The 24,230-nt window shown below is 37.1% G+C and overlaps 1 protein-coding gene across 2 annotated transcripts in view; it reads left to right on the top strand.

Moving 5' to 3' along the window:
• Positions 1–2,543: 2,543 nt before the first annotated feature.
• The window catches only part of RICTOR (RPTOR independent companion of MTOR complex 2), a 100,597-nt gene continuing 78,910 nt past the window's right edge, over positions 2,544–24,230 (top strand). For both annotated transcript variants that reach the window (XM_054583957.1, XM_054583956.1), the window contains exons 1-2: positions 2,544–2,611; positions 2,782–2,829. In XM_054583957.1, coding sequence (XP_054439932.1) covers positions 2,563–2,611; positions 2,782–2,829 — 97 coding nt within the window. In that variant the 5' untranslated portion in view covers positions 2,544–2,562. The remainder of the gene's footprint in view (positions 2,612–2,781; positions 2,830–24,230) is intronic.

Below are 24,230 nucleotides of genomic sequence, written 5' to 3'. Positions count from 1 at the left end.
ATACTACGAACTTGTTCTTTTTACCAGAAATGCCATTCACCATAAGAACAAATGTGGAGAACACAACCATTGAAATGACTGAGACAGTAACAGAGGAAAAAACTAGTTTCATTTTAAGACTGAAGAGAGACAGGGGTTTTTTGTTGTTTTTTTTTCCCCCCTTCTGGAAGAGATAGAGTAATTGAATAATGATCTTTACACAGGATCATACAGTTATAAAGATGAAAGACTATTGAATTCAGGCTCCCCTGTACCCTAAATAATGTAAAAGTGGATCAATTGTACTCAACTTTCATGAAAGACTGAAAGAGAAAATAAAATTAAATTGTATTAGGAAGGAGTTAATTTAGAGTAGGTAGGGATAAGAAAAGTTTGAAAATAGGAAAAATTTTAAGAATCTGATAAAATTTACATTGATAGATTTCAACTTTTCTAAAATAGTGAAATGTGGTAATGCAAGGAAGGATGAGATACATATTTTTAATGTTCTAGCCAGCCCTTGAGTTTTGTGATTTTTGCCTGAGGCTGTAAGTAGAATGAATCATTTGCACCAAGATTTAAAAGCTACAAAAGAAGGAGCAGGTCGGTTGTTATTAAAATTATTACTGGTGATATAAGGAGATATTTTTAAACAGTACTCTAATTGTGGTGCATCCTTGAATCTAAGCTCAATATCAGCATCAGGTATCGGATGGCATACCTAGCAAGACAATGATCTGGAACACAGAGAGGACAGTTTCTTAAGGAAGCTGTACACCTATTTTATTTTTGTGATGATACTACTACTTCATATTGCTTTTATTTTTCTTTTTAAAACTTATTTTACAACTGACATAGTCTGTGGCAAAAGTCGGTTTACAGTTGTGAGTATGGAAAAATAATACAATAATTAATACATAATACAAGAATAAATTGTTTCACATACTCACAACTGTAAACCGACTTTGCCCTACCCTATATATTAGAGGACATTTTAAAATCACAGACAAGCAAACAAGAACAAAAATTGTATATATGTAATTCCACTCTGGAGGGAAAAGTCAGTTAACAATATGATATATATCACCTCAGACTTTTTTCTATCTATAAAGATATGTAAAATATTTTATAAAGTATACTTTTGAGACGTATTTTAAAAGTTAATAAAAATGGCAATTTTGTAATCTCTCGATTTAATATTATGAACATTATTTTCTATTAAATGTGCTAGAGCTAATTCATCATTTTTAATAGCTGCAATAATTTGCATAAATCCTACCTTTGGGCATTTAAGTGTTTCCGATTGTTCACTATTGTTAACGACTGCCATTAGTATCTCCAATATTGCTCTTTCTTGCTTTTTTTTTTTTATTTTTAGCAAGAAGAGCATTGAAACAAAGAAGTAATACGGGCATTTACTCAACCAACTAATTATATATTGAACATTTATTTGTGCCGGACATTGTATTTGGACACTGGAAAAGAGAGGTGGTTAAGGCAAGATTTCCACTATCAATTAACTTCCAGTCTCCGGAATAAAAACCCAAGAGTCGAGGAATAAGAGGCAACAAAACGCTCACCCTCTCTTTTAAAGTTAATCTAATTTAAGAAAAAGTTGTTTGGTCGGAGGTCAGGTGTATATACGTTAATTAGTTAAAGCAGTTTATAGAATTAAACTCTCCAGCGTTAACAACTGTTAGGTTTACACATGAAAAATATTAATCCACAACATTTATATTAGCCACTGTTCTAACAGCTACATAGACAGAAAACCAGGACACAGCCCTCAGAAGACTTCTCGGTTCCAGGCGGAGAGGAAACCCTTCGCTGGGCCTCCTGGCATCCGCGGGCGGGACGACCCCACCCACCGCCCGCGACGACCACCCCGCAGTCCCGGCGAACACAACCTCCCCGACCGCTTCCACTGATGGGAGCCCCCGATTGAGCGTGGCTTTGCAGATCAAATACAAGGCTGCTTAGCCCGGTAGTCAGAGCGAGGGTGGAAAACAAACTTTGTTACGTGTTCACTTGGTTGGAGCAAAGCGACTCTCGGACGAGATCTGAGTTACGTTAACACTGTGCGCAGCGTTTGTTTTTGTTTTTAGTAAAAATTATTTTAATTGATGAATAAGGAAGGAGGCGAAGGTCGCCCAGGGCTTGAAAGCAAGCAGGAGAATCACGCAGGATGGTTTCGGCAGGTGGCCAGCCGGCCACATCCCGGCCTCCTCCCAGCCTGCCCGGGCTGTGACCACGGTTTCCGCGGCGGCGAACGGGAAGCATCTCCCACGCTGCAAACTCGCATCAATGGGATTCCCCTAGTGGGAGACGGCCCCTCTCTGCAGGCGTGCTCCCGGAGGGCCGGATGCGTTGCCGCAACCTCCACAGCCGGAGGAGAGTACGCGCGAGCAGCAAGTTACGTTCAAACTCGGGATCAGCTTGGAGAACCTTGTGCGCCCGCGGCGGAACCGCCGCCGCGGAGGGGCGGGGAAGATACCGCGGGGGGCGGGCGCGGCGCGCGGGGAGGGGAAGGGGTTCTCGCGCGATTGGGCGAGGTTTCCGGTGTTGTGACTGAAACCCGTCAATATGGCGGCGATCGGCCGCGGCCGCTCGCTGAAGAACCTCCGAATACGAGGTAAGCCCGCTGTAGCCTTCACCCTCACTGTCCGGCGCCCGCCATCCCTGGCCCCTGCCTGCTCCTGGCTCTGGGCTGCGGGAGCGAGCCGGGGCGCTGGCCGGAGCCAGGGCTGCGGCCGCTGGCCTGCCAGCGATTCCTAATTGGGGCTGTGTGTCTGTTTCGCGCAGGGCGGAATGACAGCGGCGAGGAGAACGTCCCGTTGGATCTGACCCGAGGTAACGCGGGGCGGCGCGGGCCCGGGCGAGGGTGCGGTGCTGGGGTGGAGCCGAGGCTGGGGGCCGACGGCAGGGACGGACCGCGCACGGGACCGGCGGGGGTGCGGGAGCCGGAGCCCGAGCCCGGGGCCGCCTCCCTGGACCCATCCCCCTTCCCGGTGGTGCCCGCTTCCCTCGCCCCGAGCGCTTCTCCGGGCCTTGGGTGCTGTGGGTCCCGGGGAGCCCCGCGCGGGACTCGGCGCAGCCGGCCATCCTTCGGCTTCCCTGGGTCCCCGAAGAAGCGTTTTACTCTTGTCCCAGAGTTGGTACAGCCGAATCCTGGAGCGGCCGGAGGGAGGTGGAGGCTGTTATTTAGGTTGCGGGAGGATGTCTGAGGGAAGAGCGACCACATCCTGCCTTCTCCGTCCCCCCAGCAGAAGCAGGACCTGCGCGGTCCTTGCTGCCTGCCTGCCTGTTTGCTCCTTGCCCACCGCCCTGCGGACCCGAGGCGTCGGTAACTCGCTCCTGAAAGCGAGAGCGGCGATTACTGCTAAGTGTCTGATTCACGCTGTATTTCCCTCCTGCCTGCCTTTCCCCGGCCGGCCTCCGGGCCCGGAGTTGGCGGAGACCGCCCCTCGCCCCGCCGCAGGTTCATTGTTTACCTTCTGCAGTGACCGTGGTTTGTTTACACCTTCCGAACTGCGTCAACCCCGGGGGTATTTTTAAAGACCTAATCCGGCCCCGGGCCCGAGTTTCTTCTATCAGGCTGGGTACTGGACTAGATTCGGCAGTATCTGGCTGAAGATTTAGTGGTTGTGTACAAGGTTTTTCTTCTCTCTCCCACGGTAAACAGGATTTGGTCTACTCATAGCGAAGAAGTCTTAACTGCACACTGGCCGCAGCTGCTTAGAGTGTGACCTGGGGCAGCTGTGCAGAATCGGTTTCCTTTTTGAGATATGAAAAACACTTTGGGAAGTTAAACAAACAAACAAACAAAATTCTATATAAAATTAAACTTTTTAACCTATGTGGTGCTTGACATTCCTGTTATTTACAGTATTAGACGCGAGCTCATTGTTGAGGCTCATCTCTGTATTTAAAGCATAGTGCGTTCTCTAATTTCTTTTATTTTGTGCATCACAAGGTAAGATTACTGTTTTATAAACTAAGAGGCTAGTTTTCATTTAGGTGCCAGAGTACATATCTGTAACAGTATTTTTTTCTGAAAGTTCTGCGACGTTGTGTTTGGTGAACCAAGTCCTTTTCCGGCAGAAGAGTTTATAAAATATAGGGTCTGGCACAGATAAAGCCCCGTTTTTATCACAAAATCTTTTATTACAAAATCATAACCATGTAGTTCTGTATCATAACAATATCATCTTCAAGCACTCCATATGACATTCTAGGTGAAATGTTCAAATTAAAACTATAAATTATTACACGCATATTATAACCCTACCAGCCACACTCAAGCAGGCGTTACTTCTGCTGGACTCTGTGTAATACAAAAGGACTTAAGTAATAGAAATAGCAACTACTTAGATCACTAAATTGGAACTTTTTTTTCAGCAGATAGGGTTTGAATATTACTCAAGATGTAAAGCTTTTGACTTTTGTGTAATAGTTTGGAAACTTGATTATATAAAATACACATATAAAACACATGAAAAATATATAAAATATATATGGGAAAAGATTTTCTAGTAAATGTCCTACAAAATAAGCAAAATTTCTACAGTGCTCAAAATTACCATTGAGTTCTGTAACATAGTTTATTAGTGATTTAATTTATATATGAGAATGTATGTTTTAGCTAGAGGTGAAAAGAGCATTCATTAGATTTTGAGCTTAGTTTGTGCATTAAAAACCTGCTTGGATGTGGTGCTAGAAATAATTTACAGTTGCGCTTTAATTGAGTTTGCTGAGTTCCTTTATATAGTGGTTTCTCTGGTCGGTGTCCAAGTTGTGGGTTGTAAAAGCTGCGTACAATACAAAGTTGGTGTGATACTTTTGGTTTACTCCAGTTTTACTTAAATACACAGATAACTGTGTACATTTACTATTTAAAATACTGTATTCCTTGAACATTTAGTAAACACCTGTGTCTATAGTGGATTCTAGATAATTCAGAAAGTGCAGAAAATGCTATTTCTGCTTGCCTTGACAAAATGTATTTCAGTTTGTAATAAAATACACACAGCCCATTGAAACAGATGGCAAAGGTAATATACAACTAAGAGTGAGGGGTTACATGAGAACTGTATTCCTGAATCCTAAGGAAGTTTAGAATTAAAAAAAGCAAATAAATTAGATATTGTTTAAGAAATTGTTATTCTGACAAACATTTCATTGATAAAAGAAGGCTTGTGGATCTAATGTGAAGAAAGTTCATGAAGAATTAAACTTCAGTAATATTTTGAGAACTGTGGGACACTCTGGATTGCAGCTGAAGGGCAGCTGTTTGTGGATTGGATTACAGTATGTTTTAGATAAAGTTTAAGTAATCAGATGTAAATTTTTATTAATGGTAAGGCAGTGTTCTCATTCTAATTTTTTTATGTAATCGTTGAGAAACTCAGTGTATAGATATCTAACAAAATTCATTATAAAATAAAGATCATGGTCATTGTAGTTCTTTTAGGAAAAGAGAGTGGACTGTAAAGTCAAGTAGTTCTGGGTTATAATCCCAGATGTGAGGATTATTAGAATGTGAGAAATGAATGACTAGTGCTTAATTAAAGTACTCAGCACAAGACCTGATACTTTGTGCATAATGTTATCTGAATGTTAGCTGCTTCCCTACACTGTGAAATCAAAATTATTTATATCACATTTAAAATATTTCAAGTAGTTTTGAATATTACAAACTTGCTAATAAGGAATTATGGGATGGAAGGGGATTTTTTTTATACATATTCAGTTGGATATAATCTGTCTGAAGTAGAGTTCTTAAATATAACATCTGTAAAAAAGTAATGTGAGATTACCAGTAAATAAGGTCTAAGAGCAATCTATTAATGAACTTAAGATAAAATGTGATATTTTATAAAATCTTAGAATTTTCCTCCCTGACTCAAGAAAATTTCCTAGCAATGATAACTTGGCTAGCCTTGCAATCTTCCTGAGGCCTAGGAGAATACTAAAATGTTAAAAATTGTTGATGGACTAATTTTGACCAAGTTTAGGAACTTCATGTAGTAGATCTCACAGTCAACTTATTGGTAATTGTTGCTTTCAGTATCCGAACAACTAATTTGTGAAAGTCCCTCATATTTGCTATTGATATCATTAAATAATCTCAGTTTTGCTTGCCAAAAACCTATTTTGAAACCCAAATGCTTCCTTTAGCTACATCTACTGCAAGGATAGTCTCTTTTTTATCAGTCCACTTGTGCATCTCTTCCTGGTACAGAAAGCTTGAAAAGACACAGTATTTTTCCTGTGTAAGCCCTTCCTAGGATAATTTAATTACTGTGTTCACAGTGAATTCTGAGGACAGGGACACACTTCTATTCAAACACAATCAGAATATAATTTATTTTAAAGTATTGAGGTTTTTACTTTGATTATCCAACCCTTTTAAGTTAACATTAGTAAGAATTTTTAAAAAATAGTCTTAGTTGATGTTGAATACTTAGAAAAAGAGAAAGGTTTTTTTGAATGATGATTGGAACAGTAACTTTTTGTGTTCTCATTTCTTCTAGCTAGGAGATTACTCATGTTGTTTAATTACTCACTTCAGTTAGACAAAACAAACATTGACTGAATGCCTATTATATACTAAATGCTGAATTAAGTGCCAGAGGAATAAAGATGAGGAAGATGTTACTCTCTCTTTAGGAGTTTACTGGAACAGACATAAAGAAGTGTTTACAATGTGGAACGATAAATTAAGTAATCAGGCTGTTTCTGGAACAGAAGTAGCCCTGAGGAGAGAATGGTGATGATCTGGTGGGGAGAGGGTCAGAGAAGGCTGCAGATGGGGGGGCCTTCTCAGAAGAGGAGTCCCGGACAACGTGGAAGGCTGTGTGGGCTCTGGAGAGACTGCACCACACCTTAAGAAAGGCAAAGTCTAAAATCAGGGAGAGGAGCTGCTTAGGAGGCTACGGGCAGAATCTGATTCTGCGTGGTGGTGGGGGACGACACACGGTGCTGAAGTCATAAACGGGGTTGAGCATATACAGGAATGGAGGGATCGCCTGATTCATTCTTCGGATTCCAGGCTGGCGATGGGGTCCTCCTGCTCTGTGTAGAGAACTTTTTTTTTTTTAATTTAAGATTGTAGAAACTTTCTAATATGCATTCCCTTGTCTTCCTTTTATATTTTACCCATCCTTACCTTCTGTTTCTCTGAGTCAGAGAATAAAGCATCTCTGTTCCTTTCCAAAACTAACTGGGAAAAGAACTTTATGCTTCTAATGCTGGTTAATATTCTCTGTAGAACTATGATTTCTTGCTCCTTTATTCCTTCCTGTTGGCTCAGTTTTCTCAGGTTCAGCAGCGTAAGTCGTTTTCTTCGTATGGATTAGGTACTAACTATACTGGGCAAGGAATGATGGTAAGAGATGTGGAAAGATAAAGACAAAGATTACCAAACTGTTGTTTTTCTGTAGGCTCTACAGACAGAATAGTTCAACCTCATTTCACAGTTTTCCTTAGCTACTGTAGTTTACAAACACAGGTCTCCCCCTGTTCTGAAAATAGTGTCTTTAAGGATGCTGGTAACCTCATGCAAAATTCACTGGCATTTTTACATTCTATTACTAGTAATACTGTGTTTAAAATATATTATCTCACTTAATCTTCAACAAGTTTTTGAGGTTCTCTTATTATCCATATTTTACAGTTGAAGATAAAGGCTTTGAAATTCTAAAGGATTTGAACTCAGAAAGGTAATTCAGCCAAGGTCACAGGGTTAGTGAGCAACTAACTTATCATGTATTGTAGCCACTATACTGTTGCTATTCTTGCAACTCTTTCCTCACTTGGCTTTGGTGAACTGTTCTCCTGGTTATTCTACTTCTTATGCTGCAGCTTCTCTTCACTGGCTGGTCTTGGAGGTCTCTAAGCAAGCGAGCCCTAAGGTTCTGTTCTCTGCTGCTCGTATTAGCTCCCCAAGCAGCCTTTTCGCTCCCGACTTCAAAAACCCATAAAATGAGATTGTTACGATGATACATTTTTATTCAGATTTTTTCTTCTGAGCTTTCAAAACATAACTAATACCTGTGTCTGGCAGTCATCTCATAGTTGTGATGTGTGATACGGTGCGCCCTGTAGCATACCTCCGTTTTCCTTCTTAGGTACCACCACCGTCCTCTATTGTTCAAGCTAGAGATACACAGTTCGTTCTCTTAGTTCAGTTGCAAAGGGCTTCCAGTTGGCCTCTGAGCTGTCTGCTGAATCCAATCTCCCCTTCTATGCCCATTGTCATTGGTCTGCTTCGCATCTTCATTACCACATTTGGGTGATAGTAGAGTCTACCTTTCTCTCACCTGTTTTTAATCCCTTTGCTGTATGATTGCCAGGATTATTTCCCTGAAATCTAGATCTGATTCTCTTAAATAACCAAACATACACACAAACTCACACTCACACTTTATAGACCCATTTTTACTCACTGAATAGAGTCCAAATGTCTTTGCTTGGCATTGAAGGCCTTTTATGATTTAATTTCAAAAATTTTTTCTGTACTGTCTTAACCATACTATTCTCAGTCTATCTTTCTCGCTGCATAGTTCACTTATGTATTATTCTCCCTCCCTTTATACACAGTGTTTTTCAAAGGGATTGGGGGGAGTTTGCTAGTCAAGAACCAACCTCTCCTTTTTTTCATTTTTCTCCTTGCAGATTGTGTTATGAGCCTGGTTGAGAATTATTGCTTTAGTCAAAGATGACTGTTACCCCCTGCCCATGACATGCACTTTCTATTTATTTGACCTTGAATAGGTTGTTTCCTTTGCCTAGAATTCCATTTGCAGCACTATTTATCAAACTACTAGTTTGAGGTCTAGGTCACATACCACTTCTGGAAAGCCTTCCTAATCATACCAGTAGGAATTCATTGCTTTCTCCTTTACTCTTCCACATCTGTTTGTTACTTTCTCAATTGCCTTATTTAAGTTCTTTGTCCAGTTCTTTTTCCTTCACTGGATCTGAAGCATCTTCTCCAGCATCTATTGTATAATAACAACTGAAGCATTTATTAAATGGAAGAATGGAGAGAGAAATGGGATGGGAAGGGGGTAGTATAGTACTGTATTAAGGAGATCAGACGTAAAAGAGCATTTTAAGTTTGCAGTCTTGAAGGACAATGAACTTGATGGTACCATGAAATGAAGAAATCATTTTAGGAGAGATGATAATGAGTTGCTTGTTCTTTGCATTTAACGTGATTGACTCTGTCAGAGATATGTAAGATACAGCAGCAAATACTGAAATGGAAGTTTTAATAGTTCTGAACTTCTGATCTGATTGTTCCCTGAATAGGGCTTTGAGAGGGAGAAAGTACATGGAGAAGGAGCTGAAGATTTGAGTGTGAGATGAAAGTATGGCGTAGTGGAGGAATGACTACCAAATAAAAGGGGGTCAACAGAAGAGAAGAAAATTAGCAAGAAATGGTCGCTGAAGCCAAAAGGAGAGTTTTGGGTTGAAGGGACTGTGAGATTGTAGCATTGCAGTTGGGGTCAGGAGGAGAGCTCAGTTACGCCCTTCCCTTAATCTGAAGATGATTTTGGGTTGCTTATTTAACCTCTCTGGGTATCAGTTTCCTAATCTCTAAAATACATACTACTTTACATTTGTAGCGCTTTCACTTTCTTTGCGATTCTCAGATATCACCATGTTTCTGGGATATTGAAAGGTTAAGCATTTATAGTCTTGTTAAGTCACTGAGAGGTATTCCCATGAACAGCAATGAATACATGTAGGAGTGATGTTACTTCATAGCACTTTAAATGTAAATTATAGTCAACTCTCAATTTCCTTTTAAGTGATCATCTGCAGTGACTTGCTGCCTCCTCCCCCTCCCAGGTCTCAGGCTACTGAAAATAGGGCTGTGAAAAGCACAGTGGGGTGAGTGAATGGTTTGCATGCCTGTGTATCTGTACCTCTGACTGTCACCAAGCTACATACAGTCCACTCTCAGTTACCTGCACTTAATAATAAGGTGAATAATGGTGGAAGAGTGCTAAATGTATAATCTAAGTAGCATTACTTATGTGTGCCTTGGGAAGATTTTTATATTCTTTCCTCCCCTACAATAAATTGAAGTGTCGTATATGAATCATTAGCATCAATTTTAATTTCCTAAGCAAATACTACTAAATAGTGGAAGTAAACAGGCTAAAATGCTTTTTAGGTAATCTACATGTGAATAATTGAGAGTTGACTGTGCTTTTTTGGATCATCCGTTGTTTTGTATTTGTGCTTCTGTTAGTGTGGCCAGGTTAAAGCTGATTAGCTAATTTAAAATTATATCTCTATGATGGATTATACAGATGCTAAAATAAATTGAAAATACTTATGTAAAACCAGCTAAATATAACATTCATGTATGCAAAGTCATAGTATTGAAAGAAAACCTAAACCTAAGTACATCCTTAAAATTCTTTTTACAAAGTCATATAACCAGACATTGCATAAACTGAACAATGTACCTGTTAATGAAGACTGTAATATAAAAAATATAATAAAAATGAGGATATGCTCAGGCTTCAAACATATCCTGTTGAAAGAATCAGAGTGTAGTAAGAAATATACAAAAGGGGTTTTAACCTTAAATACTTGAATTTTAAAGCATCTGGCTCCTTCAATTACTTTACCATTTTTTACCCCCCCATATGTTGAAGAATTTGGATTTGTGGTGGTTTGTTAATGTCACTCAGCATATTTTAGATGATATATTCTATAATTAGGTTAGTGTGTGTTACTGTAAATCAGGAAGGCATAATTGTTGGCTTTATGGAGTTTATAGTATGGTTCGGCTACACATCTATCAGGGCATAGTTTAAGACAGTAAGGATTTGAAGCGCCTGATGATTATCTTTATATAGGAATCAAAAGCTGGAGGAATTCAGACAAAAATGGGCTGGGTCAGGAATGACCTAGAGGGAAGAAGACCTCATAGAGTTGACACCTGTAAGACCTTTGCATGGAAGAGTAGCATTTGAATAGTTAGCGCTCTGGTTCAGTGTTTAAAAAATCATAGCTTAATTTTGTGAACTAACATATTTCTGGCATATTATTCAGTATTTGAAGAAAAAACCTTGAGAAAAGTTGCTGATTTTTGCATGTAAATCTGTACTGCTGAAGACTGTTATATTTTAAAATAGTGTTCTTCTGACCTTTGAAGACATTGCTGGACTGAGAGATTTAAGCATATTGTGAAGTAATTGTGTGCTTTTGGTTATGAGTATATAAATGCTTGGCTGCATTCCAAACCCAAGCATAAATGATTTGTTTTCTTCCATTGTTTTGTAGTATATGTGTCTCCTCTCCCCTTCATTAGTACTGCATGTTCAAAGGGCTTTGTAAATTTGTTATCAAACTTATTTCCAGATACATGCAGTTTAAAAATAGAGACTGTAAATGGGATGGATAGTGTGTTTGTTATTTTTACACTAAAATCATAGTTTCTGATCTCAAAATCAAACATGTAACCTGATGTCGATGTAGAATATTTAAGATTATCCTAAAAAAACATGGAATGTTTCATTGCCTACCCTGCCCTCCAGTTGTTCGGATAAATACTGCTCTATTACAGTAACCAAATGAGAATTGAATTGCCATTTGCAGGGATTTTTTGTAATCTTGTTCACAATCCAGTGTAATTTCATGTATTTCTTACAATGAATAGAGTGAAGAGACACAGAAACTGTAAACAAAGATAGTGATTAAGAAGTGGCAGCTTTCCAGATAAAAGTATATTTAACTGTTTCTGGATGTGTGCACATACATATTTTTATCAGTAGTTTCATACGTTGAGAGATCACATCTTAAAATAATAATGCTAATTATTTCCATGCTTGATGTTCATCCCTCATATACTAGAAGTTTTAATTGCCCTGCTTTCTTTTCTACTCATAATTCTGTATAATACACTCCCTAACCTTCACCACACCACCACCACCACCAGCCCTCTCCCCCAAGGAAAAAAAAAGAAAAAGGAAAACTGAGGGGAGTAGAGTTGCAAAAAGAGGGAGAAGACTCCAGTGGTCGGAGGTAGGTGAGCTGTGAACTGTGACAGTTAGCTGTATGGCGGTTTCTGTGTGTGACCAGGTGGCAAGTAGAATATCGTGGAACGCTTTATTTAGCACATGTGTTATAGATAAGTTTTTATTCATATCTGTCACGTGTGATATTAGTATACAGTCATGATAATGGGGTACCTTGTTTATTTAAAATGACATCATGTTTTATTTTTAAACTTAGGTTGTAACTTGTAGTGTTATTTTTGAATGGCATACTTAATTTGGTATAAAACAGGTCAGATTAATCTTATGTCATAAGATTTCATGTGTCATATAAGAGTTTTTAATATAAGATTTTATAACTTTTTAATGAGTTGAATTTTATATTAGCAAAGTTGTAAAAATGTTTAAATCATTTTATATATCTTAATAAGGACCTTCAAAGAGCCTTTTTCTCCTTTCTTGGGGAGAATTTAGTGTTGTGTTCATGTTTCAGCATTGTTTTGAATACATGAATATATATTATTGTTTTACCTAGCAAAATGAGAGAAATACTAAAAGATGGTTATTTTGCAAAAGGAAATAAAAAGAAGATTGGGACATTTGGATAAATTGTTACAGTTGCCTTTTACTATGTTACTGCTTTTTCTAGTAGTTATTTGGTTTATTTTTAAAGTTTCAATATTATTTTTGAGTTCTAGGAAAAGTTTTCATTTACATCAATAATTGTTTCTATATTGGAAAAATACCACAGAAAAAAGTGTAATTTTTAAAACAAATAATTATATTGCCACTACATATTCACCTGGGGTACTTGAGTATGAGTATATTGGGAGAGGTATGTGTGTATATAAATATTTGGAAGCTATTTTAGAAATTTTCTGATATGTCATTTTCACTCAGACTTTTCACTGATAAGTAACTTATTCAGAGTGGTTTGTTCCTTTGTTGAATTGCTATGTTTGCTAATAAAATCCTCATATCAGATTAACCAAAAATTTAATAAAAGAATAATCTTTCAGTAATTGGTGTTTAGTTCTTCCTTTTGAAAGAGTTCTTTTATATGTATTTAGAAATAAAAAATAGTAGCTGTAATCAGGTTGTACACTGCCACATGCTCTTAGAGAGACTTTTACCTTTTTCCTCGTTTTCTAGGCTGATCACCAAGTATTTATTGAATACTACTAGTGTGTCCAGTACTCTGGTTGCTAGGTGTTTAAGACAAGGTCTTTGATTACAAAAAATAGCAGCAGCAGCTGCCATAGTTTGAACCTTGTTATAATATCTTGGGAACCGTGTTAAAAACTACTTATATTACCTAATTTAATCTTCCACATGCCTAGGAACTACATATTAATTAAAGTGAAGAAAGTGGGGCCCAGAGGCAGCCTAACTGGCCCAAAGTCATTTGTCAGTAAGAAAGGGAGGTGGGATTCAGATCCTGTTTATTGTTTTAGATTCTAAAACTCATGTACTTAGCCCTTTACAGTCTTTATAAAGAGAAGAGAATCCAAATTGCTGGAATAATTAGTAATTAAATGAGTGTTCTATTTCTGGTAGGACTGTTTTGAAGTGGTACTCAGTAATAAGCAAGTTACTGCGTGAACTCTGAAATACACATTTTAAGCATTTTGGATAAAATTATTGAAGCATTTGGATAGATCTGTTATATATGTCTCGCCTTTCTTAAGAAGAAAATATCAACCATAGTTTAACTTTTTCTCTGGCTAGGGGCATTGCTATGATATCATGTACTGTGTTTATGATTGTCCTGTTTAACATTGGACTGCTCTTTCTAATCTTATGTGCTGTTTCGTTGCTCTCAGCTATCCCTTTACATTGCACTTATTTTTTCTATATTTAGCAGTCTTTTAATTTTTCAGTTTTTACTTTCAGTGTGTTAGATAATAAAAAGTATACCTAGACTTGTTAATATATATGGAAAGTAAAGATAAACGGGTTGTCATTATAAGGAATTAAGGGAGGGGCTACTATCAATAATATATATGATTTGTAGTGAGTAAAATTGGTGCTGAGACATACTTTGAATTTTTATGGTAGTCTTTTGGAGTGATTCTTTTGCATCCTGGCTGTTTTCCGTAAAGTATTGTCTTGTAGTGCACGGTAAGTGAGGTATGACTTGATAAAGTTGGTATATCTGTAAACAGTATGACCAGTAGGATTATATAAAAGTAGATAATAAGGTACAAAATATTACTAATACGGACAAAATACCATTTAGTAACAGCTCATTGCACGGTACGGCGACAGTTTAGCACTGGAGCTAACAGTGAGGTGCGCTCTGGAGCCAGGCAGGTCTGGGTTGGAGTCTTGACCCTGCTTCTTAGAAGTCTTTAACTTCAGAAAAGTTGTTTTTTCTGAGCGTGTTTTCTCATCTCTCTCAGAGATAACACTTTTTTTGAGGAGTGAGTAAAATGTTTATAAAGTATTTATTACAGTTTGGCACATAGATAAAATAAATAGATATCAGGTGTTCTTTATGTTGTCAATGAGAGCAAAGGAGATGAGAGAAGGGAGAGATAAGCCTCAGCTGGAAAAAATAAAAAGAAAGCGGGGCGTTGTTTCACCGTTGAATGATTCGGATGCCGTTAAATCAAGAACAGGGCATGAGAAAGGAGTAAAATATTTTACTGAGCGAGGAATAATAATGATATAGAATTTTAGGTATTTATATTGGATTTGTAGGATAGGAGTAAGCTTTTGAGGGCCTTGGAAACTTGGAGGTATTAGACCCTTTTTTCTTGTTCATGTTAAAATACCCAATATAGTGAGAGAGCAGTGAATGTTATTGAAAAATATTTTTTAATTGAATAAAAACATGGACCTAAAAATGTTTCTCATAAATGTACAGTTCTATTAATTTTGACAAATTGAAAACAGGGGTAATCAGAATATTGCAGTACCCTAGAGACTCCCATTTTTGTCTCCTTCCAGGAGCTACTTCCCCTACCAAGGACACCACTATTCTGACTTCTAGCAGGACAGATTGGTTTTTCCTGTTTTTGAACTGTATATAATGTACTCATAGGTCTGTACTCTTGAATGTGACTTTATATGCCCCCTATTACGTTGTATCATCATCTTGTGTGTAGTTATTTTAATCAAGTCTGCTTATGTGTGTGGGGTGTCATGATGTGGATGGGCTCTTTTGGATGGGCAGCAGCTTTGTATGAGTGTATAGAGTTTGGAAAAATTATACTAATTCCATCTTTCTTTAAAATATTAAATCATTTTTTGAATATCTCTATCTGTTGTCTCTTTAGCCTGACCTTTTAATTTAATAGGTTTTAGCCAGTTAGCACATCTAGATAAGTGAATTTTTCTTTAATTTTTTTTCTTCATAACTGTTTAACGAAAAGGAAGTATAAACAGTCAGATCACCATAAAGTGTTAAAGCTACAGGTTAGAAAACAAGTTAGAAAAATTAGAAGTTCAATCCAATAAAAGTTTTTTTTGACCTAATTTATTTGGTGGAATGGTTACCAAAATTGGTTTAGTATTTCTACAGAGAAAAAGGGAGGATGATAAACATTGCTTGATCCTCACTTTAATAATATGCTCGTGTGGACAATAATATGCTCATGTGGAAATATCAGTGTGTTACTATGTTAGATTTACAACATGTAGTTTTAAATATACATCAAAGTTGAAAAGTTGTTAAAGTACAAAATAGAAATGTTTCTCCTTGAAAAAAAATACATGTTTAAATGTCTAATTCTTTTTCTTAAGAACTAATAATAGGACATGCTATGGAAATGTACTACATTTTCCTTTTGCTGTATGTGATAGTGTTTTATTTTCCTTGACTTGAAAGAAAATTTATTTCTTTAAGTTTTTTTTAACTTAATTTTTCATTGATTTTAGTTGATGGTAATTTGATAGAAAGCGTATCGCTGGCCCATCTTTTTGTGCTTTTACCCAAGAAATTAGAACTGAGTGTTCCAAAGGAAATTGATTATATGCTTGCAAACAACCTGGTAACATGTACTTAGCAATAGACTAGTAGAATAAAGAACATTATATGTACTTCAGTATGCAAAGGCAAGTGTAAATGTGAAAGTGAAACAAAAATATTGAACTACATTGTTTTTTATCCCCATAGCCCTTGTCAGTACTGCCATTACAGTATTATTTATTGTTTGTCTCCCTAGAATGTAAGCTGAATGAGGGCAGGGACTACTTTGTTTTGTTTACCATTGCATCCTCAGTGTCTAGAACAGCCCCAACACATTGTATTGTGCTTGATAAATACTTATTGGCTGAATAAATGACTATCAAATTTGTGTTTTAACTTGAGGGTTCCAGACCAGTTTTTTTCACTGCTTAACATCTTAACCATGTAGTCACATATATCAAACTTTCTGTTTCAAACTTATTAATTATCTTATTACTCTAAAAGTCTTTCCATATTTCCTATCTGGGTTAAGAGCAGTACTTTAACGGGGCCAAATCAGACACCCAGGGGACATCCTAGCCTCATTCTTTGCCCTGATTCTGCACATCAGATCTACAATGCTAATAATGATGATAATCACTTTATCTTTGAAGTACTGCGCAATCATTTTTTTCCTTTCTGTTGCCACGCCTTTATTCAGGCTCTCATTTGAATTCCTGTATGGGTGCATGACTTCGTGATTGCTCTCTCTATTTTAGTTCTATCTTTACCCAGTCTACTATCTTTATGGAAGCCAGCAACAAGTTTTCCGCAAAGTCAGGCTTAGTTTCCCAACAGCGTTGAGCATCTTCCTTCTTTGGGCTTCTATAGTATGTTATGTTACCTTTCTTATAATAGTGCTATAATTTGTTCGCAGTCGACACGTATTTATTGACCTTTAGTATGTGCCTGTGTACTATTGTTTTGCTGGTCATTGAATGGTGAGAGAAGTAGAGTCTGCCCTTGAGGAGTTTATATTCTAGTGGGGAGAACAGAGACAATAAACATGAATACAGAATTTTAAGTACTGATAAATGGTCTGAATAATATAAAGTTGGATATGTGAGAGTTGACTGGGGGGATTGTCAGAGAAAGGTTCCCTGTAGTTGTGATATTTGGTTGATACAGGACTGTCTAGAAGGCACCAAGTTTTGCAAATAGAAAGAATGTATAGTACAGAGGCCTAGAGATAGAAAAAAACCAGTGTGGCTAGTGCTTGATGAGGGAAAAGGAGAGTGGAGAGCAAGCAATAACCTGGAGATAGTGGTATGTTTGCAAAGGGAAGTCGTTAGAAGGTTTTAAGCAGGAGAGTGACATTATCTGATCGTTTGGAAGATCACCCTGTCTGCCCTGTTGAGAATGGACTGTTGCCTGGGAGCAGGCTCTGCATGGCACCTGTCACTTGGTCAGTGTTAAGTGAATGAATTCATCCTTTCACTTTACATTCAGTTTGAATCAAATGAGACTTAATATCATCCTTTCACTGTACATCCAGTTTGAATCAAATGAGACTTAATATCCTCTTCAAGGGGAGAAAACAGCAAAACCAGCATTATATGAATGTATTAAAATGTCACTGCTTTGTAAGCTATGTACGTCTAACCCTAATGACTTTAATATTTTGAGTTACTGCCCTGGACAGTTGTCTCGGTTGGAACATTGTCCCGTGCACCAAAAGGTTGCAGGTTCTATCCCAGATGGGGTGCATACAGGAGGCAGCTGATCATGTTTCTCTCTCACATCAATGTTTCTCTCTCTCTCTCTCTTAAATGAATAAACGTATCCTTGGGTGAGAATTTTTTTAAAAAAAGAATACAAATGGAAGGGTTAGAAAATGGCATTGTAATAACATTTTTCAGATTTCAAACCCACACTTAAATTGAGTGTCCTGCAGTCAAAGTGTATTTGTGTGTGACTTTTGTTCCTTTATTAGTTGCTGAGAGGGAAGCCCTTAATTACATTCATAGAAGCCACCTGTCAGACAAGTGATCTGAACTATAAATAGTTATGTTTCATAGAGAAAAACAGAAACATGAAAGTAGCTGTACAAGCAAAATGTACAACTTGTAAATAATTCTAATAGGCTGGGTGTGTATCACAATTGGCCTAGCCTTTAGGCACAGCTGTTCTATTCTTTTACAGGGTTCATTTACATGGTGAATTGTTCCAGAGACAGACTTTTTTTTTTCCTCTTATAATAAATGATTCCTAATTAGGGGATTGTGGAAACCTAATGATTTTGTAAATATCTTTGTAAAATGTTAAATTAAGACATAAAAAATTTTCAGAACATTCAGTGATTGTAATCTTTATATAGTAATTGCTTTTAGTTATTTTTACTCAGAAAATGTTCTAGTTTTAGATTGTGTGTATATATATATATATATATATATATCCCCCCCCCCCCCCCCCCCCAAGAAAAATAACATTGAAATAAATGCCATGGTTTCTTTAATGATAGCCACTTCTGTAGCCTGGTGCTTGGCCATTGTGTATTCTTTGTATTGACTTGTGTATAGTTTGTACCTGTGTAAAAGTAAGAGCTTCGTGAATTTGATTAGTTTTTTTACCACAGTTATTTAATAGCAAGTGTTATAAGCCCAAGCATTCCACTGACCTCTAATGTTATAGTGAAAAAGAGAAAGAGGTGAATGAGCTTTAAGACGGCACCTAACTGTAAGCAGTTCTTCTCCATTTTCTATCTCAGACGTCTGAGCCATCTTTACCAGAAAAATGATAAATTCACAAATTACTTACCACATAAAAATAAATAGGGATGGGATAGTTAGAGGATTATTAGGAAGGTAAATAGTTAGGCTTTAGTTCATTTATCTGACGAGTAGCAAACTTGGAACATGATTTCTAGTGCTTGCAATGAACATAAATATAAATGCTTGAACATGCCCATGAGTCCTGTGCTGAGGGAGGAGGTATAAGGGGACTAAATGGTAATGGAAGTAAATACATTAAATTAAAAAATAAAACAACAAAAAAAATAAATGCTTGGAAAGGAGTGGGGGAGTAGAGAAGGATCAAGGCAGGTGATTTTCTGAAGGTGAATAGCGGGCTTAAATTTCTACCTTTTTCTTTCTTTTTGTGTTCTAGGCATTATCATGAAAGAAAATTATTTTTGACAAATTTAAATAGGCCAAGGCAATTATACTATTAATTGTATTAAATAAGTTTGTTCTTACCTTAGAAAGTGAAATTCCTTTTCAAAGCAGTAGAAAGATGTTTTTGTTAAATTTGGGGGAAATTTTTTAATTTTGATTTCTCAGCATTTGAAAATGATTCATTTTAAAGAAGCATAATCTTCTTTTTACTCTTTTACATTCATCTATACTATAGCTATTGTTACTGTAATTGATCACAAGATAGTATTTCATTGTAAATTCTTGTATTTTAATACTCACAGTTCTGACCTGGGACTTTTTTGTTATAAATGCCAGACTGTGAAAAGTCAAGTTAAAGCCCCTGTTTACTGTGAAAGAAGAATAAATGTAATCTGTAATATTTGATAATATAACAAAAATGTTTTATTTTTGTTTTTAAGCTATTGAATTATATCTAGAGAGAAGTGAATATATTACAAGTATATTGCTCAATGAATTTTCAGATGGACACACTTGTGAAACCAGCACCTAGATCAACAGATTGGTATATTTTAAAGTTTTTAAGTACTTATTCTGAATAGTGTATTTATTCAACAAATAGTTTTTGAGTGGTTACTGTGTGTCAGCCATTGTTTAGGTGTTAGGATGATGTCACAGTGGTGAATTAAAGCAGATATATCTTATTTAAGTAAGCTTGTACTGCTATGAACTTCCCTCTCAGGACTGCCTTTGCTGTGTCCCATAGGTTTTGGACTTTTGTATGTTCATTTTCATTTGGTTCCAGAAACTTTTTGATTTCTTCTCTTATCTCGTTATTGACCCATTCATTGTTTAATAGTCTACTGTTCAGTCTCCATGAGTTTGCAAGTTTTTGAGGTTTCTCTTTGAGGTTGATTTCCAGTTTCAAGCCCTTGTGGTCCAAGAAAAAGCTTAGTATTATTTCAGTTTTCCTGAATTTGCTGAGGCTTGCTTTGTGTCCTATCATGTGGTTTATCTTTGAAAAAGTTCCATGCGCATTTGAAAAGAATGTGTATTTTGCTTCTTTGGGATGTAAGGTTCTATGTATGTCAGTTTAGTCCATTTGATTCAGTGCATCATTCAGCTCCACAATATCCTTGTTGATGTTTTGTTGGGAAGATCTGTCCATTTTTGACAGGAAGGTGTACACTGTTGATGAGAATGCAGACTGGTGCAGCCATTGTGGAAAGCAGTGTGGAATTTCCTCAAAAAGCTGAAAATGGAACTGCCTTTGATCTAGTGATTCCCCTGCTGGGACTATACCCTAAGAATCCCAAAATGCCAATTCAAAAGAACCTGTGCACCCCAATGTTCATAGCAGCACAATTTACAATAGCCAAGTGCTGGGAGCAGCCTAAATGTCCATCAGTAGATGATTGGATCAAAATATTATGGTACATTTACACAATGGAATACTATGCAGCAGAAAGAAAAAAAGAACTACTGCACTTTGCGACAGCATGGATGGAACCAGAGAGCATTATGAGAGGCGAAATAAGCCAGGGGGCGAAAGACAAATACCATATGATCTCACCTATAAGCGGAACCTAACCAACAAAACAAAGATGCAAGGAAAATAAGACCAGCAACACTGAAAGGAAAAGAAACCAACAGAGACAAGAGGGAAGGAGGGAGGGGTGGGTGGAGGAAAAGGAAGGGAAGGGGCAAGTCAAGGAACATATATCAAGGACTCATGGACAAAGCCAAAGTGGGGAAGGATTGAGGGAGGGAGATGGGGGAAGGGAGGCAGGGAAAAGTGGTGGGGGGAAGGCGGAGACCAATGTATTTGGAAAAATAAATTAATTAAAAGAAAACATTGTGGGGAAATCAATATCAAATAGTCATATAAATGCACGTGTAATTGCAAACTGGTATTTACACTAATGGCACTCTCCTATTAAAGGTAGTGTAATGAGGTGCGCTGTAGGGTGTCTTACTGTGGAGAATGAGGGTCGACTCTGGAGTCATATTATTTTATGTTCACATCATGTTGCCACTTCTGGTATTATGAGGACTTTAGGCAAGTGAACTAAGGTCTCTCTAAGACTCATTTCTTAACATGGGGTGATGAAAATAATAGTACCTACCTTCTATGGTTGGTGTGGGGAGTTTTAAGAGATTATATATATATATCTAAAAATATTAATATCCAGTATTAAAAGCTCTCTATATGTAATAGTAATTATTATTTTTGTGTCAGTGGAGGTGTTTCATATTATAACCTTATTTATGGTACAGAAGCATATTTCACAGAGTAGATTCTTAACCTCTTCTAGACTTGAGATCAAATAATCCAAAAGGATATCAGAGTCTTATTACATGACACTCTGGCAGTCTTTATATCATGTTTTTATACATTTCGGTGTGTATAAGAATTACTGGGGGGTTCTTATATATGCAGATTACCGGGTCACTTTCTAGTCATTCTTGATTCTGGAATTAGTATTTTTTATAATATATATTGATGCAGGCCAAATAGCTAATTTATTTTGATTTAATTTAACATATAACATTGTACAGTATTGTTTTGTTGTTGTTTTTTTTTTTGCATATGCTTAGTGCAAGTGGTAAAATAATTTCCCCTAAATCTATATTTGCTCTATGATTCCAATTAGTAAATAGAATGTCTCATTTTACCCAGTTGATCATCCTCGGTTACTTCCATCTTTCCTACCATCTCTAATCCATTATTGGTGAAGTTTCTTGGATGTAAGATTTTTGTAACCTCTGTTTAAACTTGTCTTTATCCTCGTCTGCAGGGCATTCTCCAAAGTGTCTTTCTAAAGCACAGAGCTGTTCGTGTTGTCTGCTTGCATAAATGTCATTCTTAGTAATGATCCATTGCCAAAGATATCTAAGCTTCTTAGAGTATTTTATAAGGCCATTGCATTGTAACTCTACTTTGTTTATTCCCCATCATCTTGTTTCCTGTAAATATAGACTTTCTGGCTGTTCTTGAGTTCCTTGAGAAAAATACCATATTTTTTTTCATGTTTCCTTGTATACATTACTGCTCTTTTCTATCTTAGATGCCTAGAAGTCTCATTGCTTATGGTCAAATATCAGTTCCCATGTTAATCCATCCCCAAATAACAGCTGCCTCACTCTCTTGCTCAGTCTTTCACCCAGCATGTATTGAGGACCTACTGTGAGCCTGGCAATGTGTCAGGCCAGGATACATGTGTGAACAAGACAGACACATTGCCGGTCCTCACTCGTCCTCAGCCTAGTGAAGTCTCTGTTGAGCACCGTTCTTCCATTTTCTTTGTGTAGTATTACCTACCTCTCTTTTATATTACTACTAAATGTTAAATTGCCTCTTTTCCCATTTAATTTTGATCTCCAGGGCTGACGCCATATCTTATGTTTATTAATTTCCTCACCTAGCATTTGGCACAGTACATTGCATATAGTGAGCACTGAAATGTACAATTGAATAAAATTTAGAAATCTAAATACAAAGCTACTCCCAGGGCATATCAAAACTATCCTTTATAGAATACATTTATATGTTAATTATGTAAGTAATAAAGTTGCTAAATACAGTCTAGAGGGTAAACCTGTGTGCCCACTCGACTCTCCACTGTAGAGTATCAGGGTTATAATTTTTTTCTTTGAGAACTTTTGGAGGAATATTCTGTCATTTAAAGTTTAATTTTAAGCCACTTAAGTCCGTTGTATTTATAATTTACTCAAAATAATGATTTGAAATAAAGATTATAGCTTCTAATTATTAAGATTATGTATTCATATGAGCTTTAGTAGAAGTTCTGTTCAAATGAATTACTATTTCCACCTGACTTCCTTTATTTTTAATGTTCTATACCTAGTTCAGTCCTAGTCTACATTGCAGAGTTATATAATAAAATGCTCATAATAAACCAATTAAAGACATGCTATTGTTAGTAGAATTTTAAAGCAATCACATCAGTGAATTGATAGATGTTGCTTGTTTAATATATCTAATCAAAGTTATGGAATGAAAAACCTTCAACAGAGACTATTTTTCTCCCACATTAGTATATGAACTTTTTCCCCTTCAAGTCATTCAAAATGAGCAATATTTTGTCATTATAGAAAGATAGATGTGTTGTGATGGATAGAAAGAGGAAAGTATAACTTAATCCAAAATTGACGTGGAGGAAGAGATACCTGAAACCTTGGGTCACTGGAAAGACAGTCTTAAAGTGGTACACGTCAGCGTAAGTTACCTCACCTCTTACTGCCCTCCCCATTATGAGAGTGGGAGGATCCTGGGACAAGAACCCAAAAAACTATCCCCTGTCAATCTCCAGGAAAAGGAGATAGAGAGCAGATGTAGTTGTAAGAAAATCTGACAAATATGAGTTGAAATTTAATTGTATACTTATGGTAATCATTCATAAGTAATTGGGATGTGTTGGGGATTGAAAGGAGGTAGTATAATAAATACACTGGCACAGTAAGTGTAAGCTGTAATCCAGGCAAATCGGATACATACTATCGTAACTGCTGCAATAACGGTATGAAGAATATGTTGTGGGAACATAAAGAGGGGGGCTTATAACTTCATGGAAACATTTACACACCTGAGCCAGACTTCTAAAGAATGAGAAGGCTTTCCCCCAAGTTGGGTAGAGAAACAGGGCATGCCATGTTGAAGAAACGTAGTGCTGTCTTTGTGCCATGTAGCCCTGCCTCTATTTAAATCATTCCCTCTTAGCAAGTGATTCACGTTCATTATTCTTCGAAAACAGCCCTATGAAAGCATTTGTTTTTAGTATAATAAACGCAATGTTTAAGAAAATTATAATTAAACTGACTTATTTGCAGTAGTAATTGATTGGTAGGTGTTCCTTGCCCATCTCTACTACAGTATTTATATTTAAAGTATACCAGTGATTAAAAGGCTATTATCTACTCGAGTCACTTCAGATGAAATATTATTTTCAGTACATTGAGGGAAGGTAATACTTGTTCTACATTCCAGATTGTTACACCATTAAAAAATGGGTGAACACTACCAAGGTAAAATAAGAAAAAAAATATATTCTGCTCAGTGCAAAGATGGAATAAGGCTCTCCGGGGAGGTCCTTAGTTCCTCTGCATTCGAGGTGAAAGAAGACCCTTTTTCCAGGATGCTGTCATTAGGATAGATCCTTTTCCTAC

Source organism: Pteronotus mesoamericanus, unplaced genomic scaffold (genome assembly GCF_021234165.1).
Source record: "Pteronotus mesoamericanus isolate MK-2021 breed Mesoamerican mustached bat unplaced genomic scaffold, CSHL_Meso_final contig_75, whole genome shotgun sequence".
Lineage (NCBI taxonomy): Eukaryota > Metazoa > Chordata > Mammalia > Chiroptera > Mormoopidae > Pteronotus > Pteronotus mesoamericanus.
Note: the sequence above shows the minus strand (reverse complement) of the source record. Positions and strands in the feature narration are given on the sequence as shown.